This window comes from Meleagris gallopavo, chromosome 16 (genome assembly GCF_000146605.3).
Source record: "Meleagris gallopavo isolate NT-WF06-2002-E0010 breed Aviagen turkey brand Nicholas breeding stock chromosome 16, Turkey_5.1, whole genome shotgun sequence".
NCBI classification, from domain to species: domain Eukaryota; kingdom Metazoa; phylum Chordata; class Aves; order Galliformes; family Phasianidae; genus Meleagris; species Meleagris gallopavo.
In genome coordinates, this window is record NC_015026.2 from 7,463,160 (window position 1) to 7,482,621 (window position 19,462).

Consider the following 19,462-nt stretch of genomic DNA (forward strand, 5'->3'; position numbering starts at 1 on the left):
TTTTGCAGCCAAGCGATTCGCTAACCCGGCTCAGAGGGGCTGGGTAAGGAGGCTCACGCCTGTCTGGGGGTGGGAGCGAAAGGCAGCAGGAAGGAAGGAAGGAAGGAGAGCGGGGTCGGAGGAGGAGCGCCGAGCTCGGCGGGGTTTGCGCCTCCGGTACGGCAAGGGCGGCCCAAGGGCACCCGGAGGAGGAGCGGGCGGGGCTGATGGCTTCCTCCAGGTCCCTGGCACGCTTCTGGGAGTGGGGCAAGAATATCGTCTGCGTGGGGCGCAACTACGCCGAGCACGCCAAGGAGATGGGGAACGCGCTGCCCGCCGAGCCGCTCTTCTTCCTCAAGCCCTCTTCGGCTTACCTGCGGGAAGGCTCGCCCATCCTCCGGCCCTACTACTGCACCGATCTGCACCACGAAGTGGAGCTGGGGGTGGTGATCGGGAAGAGAACCCAGGCCGTGTCCCAGGAGGCTGCTATGGAGCACGTGGCAGGCTATGCCCTGTGCCTGGACATGACCGCTAGGGACACGCAGAAAGAGTGCAAAAAGAAGGGTTTGCCCTGGACCTTGGCCAAGGCCTTCAGCACCTCGTGCCCGGTCAGTGAATTTGTGCCGAAGGAGAAGATCCCAGACCCTCACAAGCTGAAGATCTGGCTGAAGGTGAATGGACAGTTGAGGCAGGAGGGAGAGACCTCATCTATGATCTTCTCTATCCCGCACCTGATCAGCTACATCAGTGAAATCATCACCCTGGAAGAAGGAGATTTGATTCTGACAGGATCTCCCAGCGGAGTCGGGTCTGTACAAGAAGATGATGAGATAGAGGCAGGGATAGGTGACATCCTGTCCATGCGGTTCAAGGTTGCCCAGCAAACACGCCGGTCCTAACCAGCAGCTGGGCTGGGACCTCTGTCTGCAGAGGAGGAGCCTTTTGGGGAACGCTGAGCGAACAAAGAGACACACCGCACCCACTGTCCTGTGTGTTAAATTTACATGGCCTAAGAATCTCCTGGACTCCTAGTTATCAAAGCTATACTGTAACTCATGAAGACCGGTGGCTAAAACAACCCCGTTCCCATGGAGCTTCAGCCTCCAGAGAGGCTGTAAAGCTGAGCTTAGTCCAAGAGTCCAACTCAGATGGGGTGGCTGGTTAATACCTAAACTGTATCTTGGAACTTTGTATTCAGCTGTGCTGGGGAAATGAAAACAGCAGGAAATACAGCCGCAGGATGGTCACTGCGTGCTTTTCTGTTCATGCTTTGAGCTTTGCCAGTGTACTGTCTCAAAATAAACATAAGAACTGAAGTATTAAAATGGTGACGTACAGAAAGCGATTGTGGTCTTGGTAAGGCCTGCAGCTGTCCATGTGGTACTCCTCATTGATAGGAAGGCTTCTGTGTCCCACCCACACTTGGATTCCTTGCACAGGTGCAGTAAAGTAGCAAGAATGCACACAAGGAAAAATAAAAGTTTAACCTGAGGACTGGAATCTACCCAGGGTGTGCAGCTGTGTGCTCTGGTGACTGTCAACACGGGGTCTTTCCAGCTTGGGGTGCTCCAGGGGCTTTCTCATGGGTGATCAGGCAGCAGTGAGAGGTGCTCACTCCTGGCTGCGGAGCCAGCAGTGGCTCCTTGTCATCACTGGGAGCTGCAGTAGGAAAGAAGTGCAATGTAACACAAGAAAGCTTATGAGAAAGGAGTCTAGAAAGTGCTGCATATGTTTTTATCATTACAGACAATAATGCATAAAACTGTAGATATTTGGTGGTTTTAACTGTAATTTTTACAGTAGGCCACCATTTTGAAAGTTGTACATTCTCAAAGAGCAGATTTGTGTGTTGGGAGGGACTCATTTCAGCGGTTTTATTTCCAAGATTTAGGATTATATTTTGCAAATGTATGAGCTTTGAGGCAGTGTGCTTAAAGAAGGATGTAGCTGCTTTTCACATTTCTTTTGAAGGTATCCTTAGGAACAACAGCTGTGCATGCCCCCACAACACCACCTCCACCAAGCACTAATCCTGCCAAAGTGTACATTGCAGATTGCTGCATTTTAGCTTCAGTCAGTGGCTTAAAAGCACATGTAAAAGGTCTTTGTTTGATGAGGCCTTGTAATTATAAATACTATGGCCTAAGGAACTGAGGCCAGCTGAAACACAGCATTTAGCCGTTACATCTGAATAAGCCCCTGGCTTATAGAGGTCAAAGTGCCCCTCGTATGCTTTGAAAATGAGAACTGATGGAAATCAACTAACATAGAAATAGATTAACAAACAAACCAACCCCTGGAGAATGGGGAAATGTACGTACCTGGGTTCTTTATGTTCAGCCAAGAACATCTATGCTGGAGAGTATTCTTGTCATGTCTGCCACCTACAGTCTTAGCCTGAATATTTGATTGGCAGACGTCCCTGCTAACTGATTACTCTGTTCTAAGAAAACTTAGTCTGCCCTGGAGAAAAGAGACTTGCAGAAATCTTTGCTATTCCCATTGCTTGCCTCTGCAGTTGCCAAAAGCTTTGTGTTTGGACTCACCAACATATACCACAAACGCATCAGTATTTGAAAGTGGGCCTTTATTTACTTAAGTAACGCAGAAGTAGCACAACAATCGGATAGCAGTTAAAAAATAAAGTTCAAGAGATCTGTCTTGTACTAATTGTCATTTCTGATTTTTCAAAACTTTCCCATATTTCCCAAACTGAGTGAAGAAGGCTTCCACCTCCCTTCTAAAGGGTTGAATTCAGTAGAACTAACTTTTAGGCTGTGGACCTCCTACACTTTTCAAAGTATAATCATCTTAAAAACATCACCACAGAAGCCCAATTACAACAAGTAGTAATGCATATTCCTTAGCAAAATACGATGTCAGCAACCTTCTACTCTAAAAATATAGTGAATAGATGGCCTTTTCCCAGCTGTTACCGAGCCACGTGGTGCAGCTTCTTTCCCAGCAGGCTCTGACTTGCCTCTGTAGGATTCGCTAGTTTGCATGAGAGTATATTTGCTTTCAAACCAGTTCTCCAATTGGGTGACAAGGTAATCTGCAAAAATGAATAAAGGATTTTGTTTTTACTGCTGTATCAATGAACAGATATTATGTTATGTATCTGTTACTACCAAAGTAAAATGCTTTCCTGAAAGCAGAAGCAAAGGGTGGAGTAGATTGAAGACTACGAACAGTTTTGCTAAGAAGAGTAAGTTTTAAAACAGGGAATCAGCTTAGGGTTATCCTGAAATAGGCAGTTCTATGAAAAAAAGGAATCCAATATAGTGTAAAGCATATTGGAATATTCTAAATATGTACAAAAACTGATGCTTATTTTGAAAAGTTCAGCAGAATTGACATGGAATTTTTCAGTATTAAACATACTACCTAATAATAATTTAAAACAGTAGCTGTTTTCCATTAGATACCAACTTTAAAATAAATCTTGCTCCGTTCTAGAAGAAGTTGCCATTTCAATGCAGTCCTCTTGCCTTCTGGTAGAGTGAGGAACTCCTGGACCTGTTAATAACATGACACGACAGAACACTTCAGCACATAGCTGTAACATCTCCGCAATAAAACGATGATGAAAAGAGGATTTAAGGCATTTCTAAACTGTACTTTTCAATTTTAACATAGTCTTTGATATATGTACATAGACAGATAAATCACAATGAGTTGTAGGGAATTGCTACCATATTCTCTGGGAAGTGTTGATCAGCTAAAGTAGTTTTCTGAATAGGGTATTCACTCTTACATTTAATAAGTTTCTTCTTACTAGCAGCCAATGACTTCTACATTTTTACTGATGTGTATATGAAGAACGTGTACATATAAAGAACAGTTAGAGGTATTTGTAAGTTTCATTTCATCTGAGCTGCGGAGCAAGATAAGAACAGCCTCATTTATTGCTACTTACAGTGCAGCCTAAGGTTTCCTCAGCTATGCAGTCAGAGAGGTAACAAGAATAAAGAGTGCCTGTATGATCTGTCAGATCAACAAGGATGTCAAAGCTCACAAAGGTTGACTTTGAATCTGAAGAGATGTCACCACAGAAGGTGCATGTGTTTGACGCTTCGTTCGCCACAAAACGACACACTGAACTGAAACACAGAAAGGTAAGTAGTGCATGCATGTAATTCCTTCTTGCTTGAGCCTGTTCTTTAGGCTGAGATTTCCCAAGAGACTCTTAAAAAAAAAAATAAAATCATCATCTGCACTTTCAAGTCCATGTGAGAAAAAAAAAATCTCTTTCTCTTTCCTTCCTCCAGGACCAGAAAGTCCTTCATAAAGCCAGCTCCTCTTCCTTGCTGATGCTGTAAGTTCTGTGCAACAGAAATTCAGATGCCAACTGCTAGAGCAGCTTTATTTTTGTCCAGAACTAGACTAAATACTATTCTATCTAATTTGGGTCAGAGGAAGAAGAAGAAAACACTTTTAAAACACAAATTTAGAAGAAACAGTTGCTTACCATCTGTTGCGAATAACTTTAGATACATTATCATCAATGTCCAGCATGGAAATGTAACCATAAATAATGCCAAACACTGGTTCAGGTTTTCCATCACTCTGCAAAGCTCTTTCTTTCAGCTGCTTCACAGTATAAACATCAACTATAGTCTCCACTACAAATTTAAAAGACATGTGAGTCTAAGAAGAAACAACACAGAAGAGCAGCAACATGAAAAGGACCTTAAGAAGAGATGATCAAAAGCATCAGAAAAGCAGTGCACGTCTTCCTTTTGGAGAAGGCTCGTCATTTTGGGGGGGGGGGGAGGGGGAAGGGAAGGAAGAAAAATAAATAGTAAAATCAAGAAAATCTCATACTTAATATTTGTATCTCCCCAAAATGAGTTTTTGACCAAAACTTGCAGTTTTTCTTACTTAAGCCAGAAAGAGCATGTCAGGCCACACACTTGCATAGTCACTAAGTGTGAAATACATCAGTGATAACTCAAGGAACAGCCCTGTTACCAGTCCAGACTTGAAGTGTGCAGCCAGGCTACGGTTTACTTTCTAAAAAGATTATGAACTTGACATTTGAGCTGCACCATGAAACGACTTTATCTATTTTATAAAATCAAAGTGTTTGGATCCACGCTTACAGTTAATGGACTCTTTCGATTGCTCCTCCATTTTATCATGCAAAGCTCCTGATTGTGCACTCTCTCTTATGAAGCTGAAGAGAATATTTGCTTCTGCAGTTTCTTGGGAGAGAAAACAAAAACAAAAACAAAAACAAAAAAAAGAAAAATTCATTTTTAAGTAATGAATATCTGTAATACACAGATAGATCAAAAATTGTATAACTTTTTTAGTTCAGGTAGAACCAACAGCATGCCTCTTGGAATTGGCCAAGAAATGCATTTCTCTTGTTTTCTTTTAACCATTTACAGTAGAATGTATGCTTCATTCATACAGTGAAATGTATGAAGGCTGCTTAGATTAGATAGATAGACAGACAGATAGACACATAATAGTATTGTGGAAGCCAAAAGCTTGGTCACTATATAGCAGACAAGGAACAGGAAGCTTTCTGAGGCAAACTGGTAGAAGTCAGACCTCCAACAAATTCACTCATGCTTTCTTATCTGTAGTGATTACTAATATTAAAATGACTTGTCAACAGCTCTTACCTGGATTAGTTGTAATAATGGTCTTTGATATCACAGTTGCAGTCATACAGTTCCTGAATTTGTCAAAATTTACTCTCACATCTGATGCAAATATTACTGGGCATAAAATAAAAAATCTGTTACTTTAGAATACAGATTGCATTAGGAACTACAGGGGAAAAAAAAAAAACAGAAAAACAAATTTATACCTGTTTCTCGTGGGATCCAACTCTGTGCAAGCTGGATAGATTCATTATCCCAACTAAACCAAAAGAAGTTAATGTGTCAGAACATTTCTGAAAAAGCACTAGTGCTTTTAAGTACAAAATAGATTAAATAATACAGTTATAACTAAATTGCTCAAAGAGAACAATTCCCTCATTACATGCACATGCAAACAAAATGAAATACTGTGTTTATCCACATGCATTTTGTTCACAGTCAGCCAGGATGCTTTAAGTATGGCCCAATACAGTCCCTGTTTAATCCCATGCCAAGTAAGATAAAATAAAGGGCTATTAGACTGTTCAAAATATACATCACACCTGGAAAAATACTGCATGTATCTCAAAGCTGAGCATCGAGTAATTTCCAACTAAAGCAAATCAGAGAGAAAGTAGCTGCTTATCATCTGAGCTTTTTCTCTGGGAACAAGTTGTTTGCTGACATAACTAGAGCAGATGTTCAGCCAGCTTTCCAACACTGGAATCCTTGTAAATTGTGAATAAGACTAGAGTGAGGTCAGTAGTAGCCCTCAACAATGATGATTTAATGGTTAGGTCCCTTGATAAAATCTCATGCAGTTCCTCTTAAGTTTGGACGGCAAGAGTACTGGCAAAGCACAGCTTTGTTCTGTTTTTAATTAATCCCTACAGAAAGATTTCAGCTCTTTTCACCTGGCATTGCTCAGCCAACTCTTCACCGATGGCCTCTGAAATGTCTTCACTATCATGTCATTCATTGCTCAAGGACTTCCTAAAAACCACACCTATCTCCTCTCCACTTCTTAATCCTGTTTGGCTTTAGAAATGAAGGATATTCCTCTTTTTTTTCCCCTCACTAGTTTGTGGTAGAAGTGAACGAACTTTTAAGTGCCACGTCCTGAATAAGTGCAAAATTCTGAATTAAAAAAAATACAACTATTTGGAACTGACCTTCATTTTGCCATCTGTTAGCTAGCAGTCTGTAAGTCATACAACTAGACATGTCAGGTTACTCCATGGAGACTTTTTAAAGTCTGTTTAACGTGTATTGCTGCCTCATCACTGTTACCACACAAATAACAAAGCATTTAAGACAATATCATAAGCAGTATGCATTTAATTCTTTACCCACTGTTACATGAATGTATTTTAGTAAATTAAAACATATTTTACCATATTATTGGAAACGACATCTCTGTTTCATCATAGAGTTTTACTTCACACCTCTGACCTTTCCTTTTGTCTGAAGTTATAAAATACTTTGGCTCACCAACCTTTAAAAAGACAGAGGAGCAATATGTAAGAAGTGACACTCTCAGTGTTTAGGAGTATAAAGTGATAACCTAAAACTTAACAGGTGACTTTAAAAGTGGGGGGAGGGAGGAACTATACATAGCTAAATAAAACCTATCCACCTATAGGTATAGGTTGTTATAAAATTATATATACTAACAGCAGTAATTGTACTTCAAGATAGAGAGACACATTTTATTTTATAAAAATCAGCAGTTTATATATTTGCAAGTTATCTACTGCTTTCACGTGCATGACTTCAAAAAGACTATTTAGAACATTTCCATTCCCTTCATTTCCTCCCTTGTGTTGTAGATGAAAACTTCAAGTAGCTCAGACTTCAAATCAGTTGAAATCACTGCCAACCTAAACAACAGTGATCCCACTCACTGAGTCCAAAAATCAGTACTCACACTTAAGGCAATGCAGTTACCCCTGCTAAGAAGAAGAACACCAGTCTCTGATGGCACCTCAACTTACTGACATTACAGCTGCAAGCACATTAAGAATTCTTCCATCAAGGCTCTGTCCATTTGCAGTGATATCACCCAGTGAATAATAATCCTGAGGGTCCTTGACAGGCAGGTGCAGCAGAGAAAGTAGTTTGGTGTCCATTTCATAGCATGAAGAGGTTTTGACAACTGAATGATTTTCACTGATCAGTAATTTGTAGCAACTACATAGTAGGCACACACACACATACACACAAAACAAACATCAATTAACATTTCACTTAACTAATTCATTAACAGTCTAGAATGTTGATTCAGTTCATGGGGAAAAATCATTTTCCTTAAAGATAGATACATATTTCAGTGTTTCAGTAATTTTTAAATATAAATCTAGAACTTTCCTCTTACAGAAGATTTATGATTGTGTACTGAATGCTTATATAGAACTGGAAATCCAGACAGCAATGTAGAATATGTATTTTTAAATCTTTCATTTCTTATCAATAAAGAAAAATGAAATAAGTTCTGAAATGGCTGTAATGCAGGTAACTGGCATTGTGACATAGTGAGACTACTACAGTCAGACTGGACTTGGTAGCAGGTTTTCAAAAGAAATTGACCTATGACTTTATACCTTTATTATTTTTATTATTTCATGGCAAAGCTGTAATAAAAATAAAAATTTGTGTAATGAAAAATATATTTTACTTTGAGATTATTTGACCACTGCTTCTACCAATAGCAAGCTGCTGCAATGAGCTGGCAATGAAAGGAGCTGATCTTCTGGAAAGAGCTACCAGTCTACACTGTACATTTACCTCGGAGTTACGGGGTTGAATTTTTCTTCCTTTTCTCCTTCCTTTGACTGGACTAAAGGATTTTCAATTGTAACTACAATCAAACAGCAGTGAGTTAAGTTAAAACACTGAATACGAATGCATGTAAAGAGAAGGAGCTTTAAAAATATAATTGTTTCCCAGGTAGGAATGGAAAAGAACATACATGTGCAACAGCTTCTGTTAAATGTTTCCATTCTGAAAACATTATCTGGCCATACAGCTTGCATTATAGCCAGAGTCCCACAGGAGTCCTCAAGAAATTTAATGGAAACAAAATAACTAAAATTTGCTGTGTGCACAGGCTTCATAGTCACAGCTTTTATCCAAACACTGTACCGTGGCCAGCAGTCTTTTTATTAATGATATGAAAACACAGACTGTAAATAAATTGAAGGTTTTTCTTGTTTTCTTTTTTTTAATGAACAATCATATTAATACCTATGAGTAATGAAGGCAAAGAAAAACACTGAACTACTTTGCAGAATTTATTTTTCATAATTTATAATAATGTAGTGTAAGAATTTAGATCCATTTAACCATAGGTGAGATGTGGGTGGCTGCATTCAGTGGGTTTGTATTTGGTCTTTTTGTTGACACATTTACTGGTTTTGAATTTAAAACGTACAGATCTTATTTCACTCCTCTTCATACTGAACGTATCTGAACAATTTGTTTCCAATTAAACTGCTTTCCATGTCCTCTGAGGAAAATATAGTAAAACCACAAATACATAACACTGATTTACGGGGGAAAAAACAAAAACACATTCAAACAGAAACATATTAAGAATGAACTCCAACTTACCACAGTCACCAACTCTAAAGCTTTCTGAAAGCGATCTGATATATTCTTCTCTGCCCCAAGAATTGACATTAATAAAATGAGACGGTGAATCACGGATAGTGAAACTGAATGTGTATCTTTCAGACCCAATGTCTGCAAAAACAAACACTACTGTTAGCATTCACTGGCAAACCTTGGTTTCAACTAGGCTCGATTCTAGAATACATGTATAAAAACTATTGCTACAGGGTTTTGCTAGATTCTGTCAGAGAACCACTATCAGCAATGTGGAGAATACCACTAGAGGTCAGCAGACTTGTCGGTAAACACACTGATGGTTGCAATGGGCTGCCATCCCTATAGCGGTACCTCTAACTTAGTGTCCGCATCCAGGTATCACTTAACAGCACCACAGAAGCCTAACAATCTAATGCAAAAGAAATCAAAGAACTGGAGGTGGTTAGATTCAAAGCAGTCATCTTAGGTGTTGACAAACACATTATCAGGCAAGATTGTGAGTAAGTGTATGTACTAACAAAATTATTCTGGGGGGTAGACAGCCTTCAGAGGGCTGTGCCCATGTGTGAGAACCTCATGACAGACAGCAGGCTGGCTCAGCACAGTGGCAATATGGGGAGAATAACTGAGCACTTTGCACAGAGCTGGAATAGCTGCAGCCAGATGCTTCCTAGCAGAGTCTGCGTTGTCCCCAAGCTGTAGGTACATTGTTTCATTATCCAATTAACTGTGTATTATCAATGTATTATTCCCAATTTTTTTTCTTTATGAATATACAATAATATTGATTTGGTATTGCTCAGACCATAAATTACTTGTTTCACTCCTTAAGAAAGGCCCTCAATATTTCTCTGAGAGAATGAATAGGAACAAACCATAATCAGCACCAGCAGTATTCGTGGTAGCAGTGTGTTCAGTTTGATACTGTCTTCTTCAGACCCTGAAATACTTCCATGCTGGAGTTTTTCAGTATGGATTCTAACTGATACCGTTTAGCCAAACTAATACTGCTCTCTTTCCACTTGCTTCCCACCCCCACGACTTTGGGGGGCATTTCTATTCTATACACTTTGGACTAAGAGGTCTGTTTATCATTTAAATATCGATTTCAGTCAAACATGCCAAAGTATACCACATAACAGAATGAAGTAAGAAAGGTTTTGAAATACTCTACTTTTTCTGTCTGGAAAGCCTCTGACATCTGTTTTTCCAATAACCACACCGATTACATTCTAAAAAATAAAAAGATTATAGAATAAGAGTATTAAACACAGATGTATATGATGAATTAGATTTCATGGTCTTGTACTCTACTGATGATAATAAGCATATTTCTGACTGGTAATCACTTTAATCTATTTATTCCACAGTACCACATGAACAAAGGACTAAAGCATAAACATACAATGTTACTTTAAAAAATGTGATTAAAGATATTAAACAAATTACATCTGTTTCTGTTTGTAAAGGCAACGAGTGGACAAAAATTCACCCAAAATCATTCATAATTCTGCCTGTTTGTGGTATCATCTCTTCAGGTAGGCAGTAATATTGTCATTTCATGCTTTGTGCAGAGGCCTCATATCTCCTTAAATCCACTAAAGGGAAAAGGCTGGACAGAATTTATTTCACCATTAAACATCCACTGTTATCCCTGCTGTCACCACAGAGATGCACACTTGCACACCCACAGGGATGGCCATTTATGCCATCCTCATCTTAACAACATACATTTCTACAGGTGCTTTGTCTCTTTCAAATGGCCACAATGAGACCTTAGGCAATAAACATTTTTTGATTATGAAGACAAAATGCATCTTACTCTGCTTTGCTAAACTTTTGCTTATTATGGTAAAGCAGCCCAGTCTAACTGCAGAACAAAACTGCTAGGAACACTCACACAACAAGAAAGATGTCCTGAGCCGTGAACAACTTACTGTGTTGAACACAGGTAAAAACACAGTGAGTGGCCCAGAAAAGCATGACAAGCAGTAGTTTCAGACTCTTTTTTTAGTAAGGATTACAGAAATACCACATTTTATACTATGTTGATGTAGAATATTGTGGAATAATATACAATAATATATATTAATCTGTGTAATTACTTTTTAAAGGCTTCAGTGTGAGAAAAGAGCACAGAAGTGCTTCTGGCAACTTTGTCTGGTAACGAAGACTGGAAGAGGAGAATGTCATTATAATATAGCAAAAAGAGAGAGGTGGAAAGACAAAAGACCCTGAGGCTACAGAGCTATCTTCCACTTCTGACTTTAATAAACCTGCATTACACATTTATTTCTCAAAAGATTACCCTAATTGCTATAAACTCCAAAAGGGATGAATTGAATGAAAGGAATGAAACCATTAAGTGCACCATATCTCTTTCACATCACACATGTGAACTTACCTGCTGCACTCCACAACTTCCTTGTCCCAGCAGTGGAACCACAGCAGTCAATTAGCATGGGACAGTTGAGCAATTTAATAAGCAACACACACTGAATTTTGCACCTATTCATAAAACACTGCAATCTGACTGACCTCACTACAAACATACAACACCCATATGCACTCAAAAATCTAGTCTCGTGATCCCTGTGTACTTTGAATCACTAGATGGAGCAAGGTCACTGTGTTATCCCATCCTGATGGACACAAACTCACTAGAAGGATGCAGGCAGTGTAACATCCTACTTCTTCCAGCCTTTCTGTAATGAATATTTTCTATCTATCTACAAGATATGGTGATTTAGATTAGAATTTTACTTTTCTATTTTTGGATTTGCTTCTTAAGAAAAAAAAAAAACAAAACAACATTTCAGTTAAATCTGACTACAGTACACACTCCATCACACTGCTGGTTTGAAGAACTGATATTTGGGATGACTTTTCACACACGAACTGTGCTCATGTAAATCTGCAGTTTCCAAAAGAGGTCTCCACTATATATAAATATATTCATTGTTCTCTTATTAGTACAAAGCCTGCACAGCAAGCTAACAAAAGGAAGTGATCTGGCTGAAAACTATTGAGGGAAAGGAGGGTGCAAGAGGGCATAAAAACTTCCAGAGATCATTTCCTTGATCAATTTATTGTGCAACTGTACAAGCATTGCTTTTGCCAAAAGAGGAGGAGTGGAACATGCCTGGCACTAAGGAGTAGGGCATGCTGCCTTTTTTGGCAGGGCAGTGCTTGAGACTGCTCGACCAAATCATGACACTACAGCATTACAACACTGCAAGTTTATTACAGCTCCATCTATTTTACTTTTAAAAAATAAGCTGCAAAGTGAAAAATTATAGGATTTAGATACATACTGATGAGTCTATCTTAAGATACTGGTAAGCTACCTTACTAAAAATACTGTATTCCTGTACATTTGCTAACTGCAATACTCAATAATGGTCTTATTTGTACAAACAAAAGTTTTTAACCAAGTCAGTGAATCCCTGTATTTGCTAGTACTGCTGAGTGACAGACTAAATTAATTTTGTTGGAGAACAGGAGTTTCTAAAAAGTTGAAAAGAGCATACAATGCCACTGCGAGAGCTTCTAAAACTCTCCTCCCTTGTTCATCTCTCTTCTCTGATTTCTGTTTCATTTGTCTAATGAAAACAATTGTTCTTCTTAAAAGGAACAAAGGGCTAAACTGTCCCCCTCCAAATAAAAAACTGTGGGAATAGGAAAGCTTATTTTCAGCTTTTCACAACACATCAGATCTTCTACTGTACAGCTCTGTAGGCACGCATCTACTTCTTGCTGCATGGAGAGATGCAGCTGTAACATGGTATCCACGTGGAAGTGTAGCTTCTCTGTTTTATTCTCCAGATGTTAGCTTCCTGCAGCATCAAACCCTCAACAGACATTATAACTTGTGGGCTAGACAGAGTGAAGGGTGGGAGACATTGCAGAGGGAGCATTGTAGCCTTCTCCCTCCTGTTTTAAAACATGATTGTGGATAGAAAAGAATAAAAAAACTGGGTCCCAGACTCTCTAGTTATAATTCAACCATCTGAAATCCAAAAGAGAAAACGAATGAGTTACACAGCACACTCCTTTGTAAAGCTCTTGCTCCTGGGAAGATTGTTCTCATTTGTGTCAGGAACAAACAAACAAAAGAAAATCATACAGACATTCAAACATCTGCATGAAACTACCAAGTACAAACCTCTCCTGTTTGCCAAGTTTACTTTATGGTTCATCCTACACTTCTGTACTCCCACAAGCAAAGTTTTTAGCTCCTTTAACAGCCTGACAACTGCAAAACGTGCTTTTTGTTCTAAAGAAACAGAAACAGTCCTATCTGAGATATAATTGTGAGATTTTTATCCCGTTAAAACACCATACCATTCAACAAGAGTTTTTTGTGTGAATAATTAAGGACTACATTAGTTAGCTCAGAGGGATTGAGCACACAAGTAAAAACTTCAGGACTGGGCCTTATGTTCATAGCTTGCAGTGAAAGACTATTGTAGGTTACAGATGTATTGTGACTGCATAATACTGACTCTGTACATGCTTTACTAATTCTGCATCCATTTAAAACATTACAAAGAAGCCTCAGATTCTTTCAGACACTGAGTTGTCTAGTCAATATCTATAGTTGTGGTATCCACATACTATGGACAACAACAGCATCAATTTTCATTTTCCTGGTTTATACACAAAGAAAATAAGGTACTTTATATCTAACAATTATACTAATGCTATTAGTATCTAAATACACATCAATTACATAATTTTGCAGTAATATAATACAGTCATATACAATTTCACTTGAGAACAAAAGTACTATGTCAGTGAGACTTACAGGACGAGCAAGATTTGGATGCAGATCTGAAAGGGCAACAAAGTCCCGTGTTGAACTGGAATAAGCCATTCTTTATCTGTAATTCGAGAAAATTAATTTAGATTTTTAAAAAGATCTAAATAAATCATTTAAAACTATTCATAGGAGGAATAACAAGCAGATTTTTAACACAAATGTTTTGGCCTAAATAGCACTTTTTCAATAAAAAGTATTTCAAGCTGTCTGAAGTAAAACAATCCTTTATTGTTGGCATTTGGCTAAGGAATAGTTATAAATTTTACTGCTATCTGTTTTTCTCACACAAACGTAATTTTTTTCAAAGCATTAAATAATTCCATTAGCACAAGCCTCTGAAAAATATTTACCTTCTTTCTCCTGTCTGGGAAGTCCGACTGAACTTATTAAGGCAGCTCATTATATAGAAGGCCATTTATGTGGGACGAAATATAAGTGTTGCACTGAAAACCACCTCAGTTGAGTTTTTTTTTAATTTAACATTAAACTACTTTAAAACATTTTCAGACTGCCAACTTAACGTTGCGTTCCTGTGAGCTACCCAAGTCTTCTCCATTTATACCAAAGTTGGGCTGTGGTTACTTGTTAGCCTGCCTGAATGCCTTTCTTTATTTCAGTTCCATGTATGTTCAGAGACGTTAGTGATATTTATCAAACGGTTGTCAGATCCTACTTCTTTTTTTATATAAAAAGAACCATCAAGCCATCCAAATTTAAATAACCTTTAATACTGGGGAACTGCTGATGTTCTCAGGGGATGTCTGTTCTTTTTTAGCACAAGTCTTCAATGGATTTGGTATCTGTGCACCTGGCACCCTGTGTGAGAATTGCTAAGCACTTCGTCTGTCGTTGGCACAATGATCTATCTGCTAGAAAAGCAGGCAGATTCTACTTTATAGAATGTAAGCAGTTCTCAGAGATTATGAAGTGATTTCTCTAAAAAAAGACTCCCACAGAAAGTTACTTAAAATTTGCTTTATAAAAACCACTCGGCAGCGTGACACTCAAACCTACACCCATTACATGGAAGAATTCATGTTCGCTAATGTAGTAAAGTCAACTATCCCTCCAAGGCATGTCGGTGTTCCCATCTCTAGAGCATTTCAACACTGTTGAATGCTATCCCTCACACCACAAGTGAGTCAGCTGGGAATCACTGGGAGCATATGCATCAAAGGACAATCAGAGAGGCAATTAAAGATTTAAAACACTACAGACCCTGACCAGCGGAGCAGCAGTGCCCTGTTGTACCAATTTATCCTCTCCTCAGAGGCGGGAGCTGAGCCCCGAGCTCTGCAGAGGGAACTGTCAGCACCTGCTCAGGGTCAGATCTTCTTCTGAGAAAAAAGACAAGATGGAATTCAGAATAAATTAAAAACACTGAAACCTTTGGCACTACCACCCATCCCAAACTGGTGTCTGGCAGCAGAGGAGCTGGCACCTTCAGAGCTCAATGCTGCAGAGATCTTCCTTGTGTGGGCCCACCATTGCCCTCCCTCCCTGCCCTGCTCTGAGCAACACGTGGCTGCTGCCCCCACACTGCCAGGGCTGGGGAGCTGGGCAGGAAGAGCACTGACCTCACCTGCTGCCCACAGGTGTGGAGAGAGAAACAGAAATCCAAGAGTGGAATGGGCCGCCCTGAGAGAACTGAGAGACAAAATGGCGTTGGGCGCCAAAGGCGGGAAAAAGACAAGCTGGCTGCGAGGGCTGCTGAGCTGCTGTGCAGCAGGCACTAACCCTGGCCTCCAGGAACAGCTGCCAAGACAAAGCCAAGAAACACCGAAACGGAGAGCCTCAGGCTGACGGTTTTCACCTACCTGACCAAAGAGGCTCAGACCTGAGCACAGTGCTGTCAGCTTCAGCTGCAGTCAGTGAGCTCAGCATGCAACCCAGGGCTGAGGGTGCAGAGCTGCAGTTCCACTTAGCAGGCTTATTTACAAACACTGTGACCCAAGAGCTGTGCCCAGCATACCTCCACACCCCTGCACCCTGCAGTGTGCCCTCACTGAAGATGCCCAGCAGATGAAAATCAGCCCTTTTCTGCTGCAGTGCAAAACACACGAAACGCCACCAAGCCCAAGCAAATTTCAGAAAGCTCTGGAAGAATCATTCTCTGCTTATTGTGCTGTTGTTTTTCTTTTTTCATATGTGTGGTAGCTCTAAAACAAACAAACAAACAAACAAAAAAAAATGCAGTCTGCCTTTCATAAATGAATTGGGATTTTTGCACTAAGGCAATGTATCGATTTACACATACCGCTCCTGGGTTTTCAGGCTGTAGAGAGAACTTAAGTGGGCCATTTTGATCATTTATATTGTATTATAAAATTATACATTTTTAAAAATCGATGCTCTTCACTTCTGTATCATAAAAAAAATGCTACTCTTGATCAGTGATTTCATGGCCTCAAGGTCACAGCTATTGAAGTTTTTAGCACAGCCGGACAAATTCTGTGTTGACTGCATTACGGGATCTTTCATTTCTTCAATTAAACAGCTGAAAATGGATACCACCTGTGCTCTCATATTTATTGTGTCACTAAAGCCCATGATAATTACACCGCGCTGATGACAAACGCATGCCAGAGAACTGACAGCTTGGGTGCTGGGCTTTTTAGGACATTTTATACAGTAGGATCTATAGCTCTAACTTTGTTCTGTATGTTTAAAGTCTCTAAAAAACTGGAAGAGAATATGGCCATGGCTAATTTTTCTGTTAATTCCATTGTTTTCAATATCTCAAGCTAATGAACAAAAAGCAGACAGTGAATATGGTGATGTGACCCTAATCAGTTAGGAAGAACTTATGCTGGATAATGCTGCCGGAGGTGCAGGCCTCATGCTTACCACCATGACTGCAAGGCAAACCACACACAAAAAACCGCACTGTAATGAGATCTTCAAGTTCTGCACTGCTGCAGAGGGTGATCACAGGATCATGCCCCACAGGCTTGCAGGTGTCAGGTTTGGTGGGTTTTAGTGGGACACGAGGGCCTGCTTTGCTGAACCAAGTGGGAATCCAGTGCTGGTGCCCAGCACAGGCACCACTTTCCTTAGGCTTTGTCCCACTGAGCTGTTTATCTCCCACAGGCACAAAGGATAGGTGAAACCCGAGGCTACCAGCACTGAGTCTTTGTTTGGACTCAGAGCTGCCAGAACAAGGGTGCTGTTGTGCATTGCTCCTCAGCATCCGCACAGCCTCAGTAGACATTTAACAATTGCCCTGCATTCTACTCCTGGTGCTCACTCCCTTTTTGAGCACACCTACATTTTAAAAATAGGATGCATTTCATTTTCCTGTAATAGCTTCTTCTAGGATATCATTCTCAGGTGTATCCAGACGCAAGGAGCAACACAAAGGGATGCACCCACCTAGCCACAACATAAAGGCATCTGAGACAGCAGGCATGAGAACTGAGCATTTCCCTGGAAGACATGATTAGATGCCAAATTTCCAACTTACACATATTGAGACATGAATACATGTGACTGATGCACCTGTCTCACAGCAATGCTCTGACTTCTACCATTTGTCTGGCACATGGCACAGTGAGGGGGCAGTCAGCAATTTGGAATTCTCTAGGTTACTGTGAACTGCTAACATCTCTATCGTTGCTTGTAATAAACAAACATCTCCAACCGGAATGTCTCCCACTAATATGCAATATCAGCAGCTTCTCCAGTTTAGGTGTTTTTAACAGCAACACTGAAGAAAGCTTGCAAAAATAGAATTTGCTCAGCTTTACTAAAGCTTTTCTCCTCAATTAACCTCAAAATGCTCTTATAAAATAAATTAACATCATTATCTCCATGTGTCAGCCAGAAAAACAGAGACAAGAGAAAGACTAGGAGCAGTTTCCCAAGGGCCAGGTTTCACAAAAGTACCATGGGCACATCCACCCAGCTCCATATGAGCACCAGGCCCTGTGAGAGGGCTGCAATAGAAGATCAATATTTTTCTGATCTAGTGCTTGATCCCTGAGTGATTTCACCTCTCCAGCACATCAGGAGCACTTAGCACTCTGTCGATTCAACCTGTGATTAGCAGAGACTTCCCATGCACAGCTGCACACTGAATGGTCCCTGCTAATTAGGCTTTCATGAATGGATTTATTTAAATTACACTCATTGGTATGGTGAAGGAGTGCAAATGCCATTTTGTAATTCACTTAGCAATTTGTTATGTGACAGTACCATTTGCACGCAAGGGAAGCTATCCCTGTCTAGCAGTAGGAGGGCCATTCCTGAAATCATCTTCAAAGGGATCTCCAAGGTTAGAGCAAATCTAAATATTTGCAAGTTTTACATTGAACACAGCTTTTACTTTAATTTAACATTTATACACTCTTGGGACCAAAAGAATCTATGAAACAAAAAGGGCAGACCTGTAACTACATGTAACTGGCCTGGCTGATTGCATTAAAAGCAGCACATTATTAAAGGTATTCCCTTTTCAACAGCTGTGGTTGATACCTGAACTGGATAAGAATGGGGTGTGCTGATGAAGTAGTGATGGACATCTTTAGCAGAAGCAGTACAGGTGCTGATGTCGCCAACAGGTGCTCAGCGTGCTGAGCGATATTTAATCTAAGTTTCTCCCCATCATCGCAGCAAGTCTTTGTTAATCTCTTGCTTTGCCCTGTATCTCCCCCATTCTGATCTACAGCTCTGGACTTATCCCAGTTCTATTCTAAAAGTTTTTCACTCTCTGCAACCTTCTGAAGCCCAGGAAGATGAAGCAACCTGGAGTTTTATTTGAAAATGAAAAGGAGCATGAACCATGGCTGGTTTCAGCTGCTTTGGTCCAGGGAAAACACAAAGATCTGAGGCTGATGCATCTGCAAAGCAGCAGTGTGAGCACTTCCTGTGTGTATGCACGAGCCATGGGACCACACGTTGAGGACTTGGGGTGGGGATACCAATGGCTCTCTTTTGCCCTACTGCTGACAAAGAAGAAAAAAGGCTGTCTTGAAGGTGTAAAGCTATTTAGGATGTGTAAGTGCTGCCCCTTCCAGCTGTTCAGGAAAGACAGTGTTCTGAAACAACAGCTGCTCACAAGACAATGTCTCCCAGTTCCCTCTGATCAATTCACAGAAAATCTCTTAAAACCAGATCCAGCCTTCTCCTGGGGCAGGGAGCTACAGTACCTGGGGGCCCTGAGAGCAGCAAGGTCCACACTGGGGGATGGTGGCAGGGCTCCCTCTGCGTGGTTGGCCCTGGATGCCCGTTCATCAGCAACCTCAGCACATAACGAATTCAGAAGTAATTAATCCCTTCTGTTATGCTCACGCAATGATATGACGTCGTGTAAATTGTGCAAGCTCAGCGAGGAGAGAAAATGACCGGTGCCAAAATATGCTGTGAAACCTGCTCATTCTGGCCAATGCTGAATTTTAGCAACAAAGGAAACACCACAATTTGAAATGCTCAGAACCAGGCTTTGGCTGAGGATTGTAGG

The 19,462-nt window shown here is 40.3% G+C and overlaps 2 protein-coding genes across 2 annotated transcripts; one reads left to right on the plus strand and one right to left on the minus strand.

Moving 5' to 3' along the window:
• The first annotated feature begins 17 nt into the window (after positions 1-17).
• On the plus strand, positions 18-2,645 carry FAHD1 (fumarylacetoacetate hydrolase domain containing 1). Its single transcript, XM_003210649.4, has one exon. It carries the CDS (start codon positions 207-209, stop codon positions 876-878), a length of 672 nt encoding a protein of 223 aa, XP_003210697.1. The 5' UTR covers positions 18-206; the 3' UTR covers positions 879-2,645.
• A 266-nt stretch (positions 2,646-2,911) lies between these two features.
• Positions 2,912-15,580, minus strand: MEIOB (meiosis specific with OB-fold). The gene is made up of 14 exons (XM_031555786.1): positions 15,223-15,580; positions 13,990-14,065; positions 10,357-10,414; positions 9,186-9,317; positions 8,361-8,433; positions 7,571-7,766; positions 6,971-7,071; positions 5,804-5,856; positions 5,616-5,711; positions 5,085-5,186; positions 4,451-4,604; positions 3,899-4,082; positions 3,412-3,498; positions 2,912-3,034 (listed from the first exon to the last, which is right to left on the minus strand). Exons 2-14 carry the CDS (start codon positions 14,056-14,058, stop codon positions 2,912-2,914), a joined length of 1,428 nt encoding a protein of 475 aa, XP_031411646.1. The 5' UTR covers positions 14,059-14,065; positions 15,223-15,580.
• Positions 15,581-19,462: the final 3,882 nt, after the last annotated feature.

What these genes read in the sequence shown, in the direction of transcription:
- MEIOB (XM_031555786.1), bottom strand. Translation starts at nt 14,058, where the DNA reads ATGGCTTATTCCAGTTCAACACGGGACTTTGTTGCCCTTTCAGATCTG. An exon ending in AGGCTTTCCAGACAGAAAAA is followed by an intron (nt 9,318 to 10,356) that starts GTAGAGTATTTC and finishes TTGTTTTTGCAG; the next exon opens with ACATTGGGTCTGAAAGATAC. An exon ending in CTTTAGAGTTGGTGACTGTG is followed by an intron (nt 8,434 to 9,185) that starts GTAAGTTGGAGT and finishes GTTTGATTGTAG; the next exon opens with TTACAATTGAAAATCCTTTA.
- FAHD1 (XM_003210649.4), top strand. Translation starts at nt 207, where the DNA reads ATGGCTTCCTCCAGGTCCCTGGCACGCTTCTGGGAGTGGGGCAAGAAT.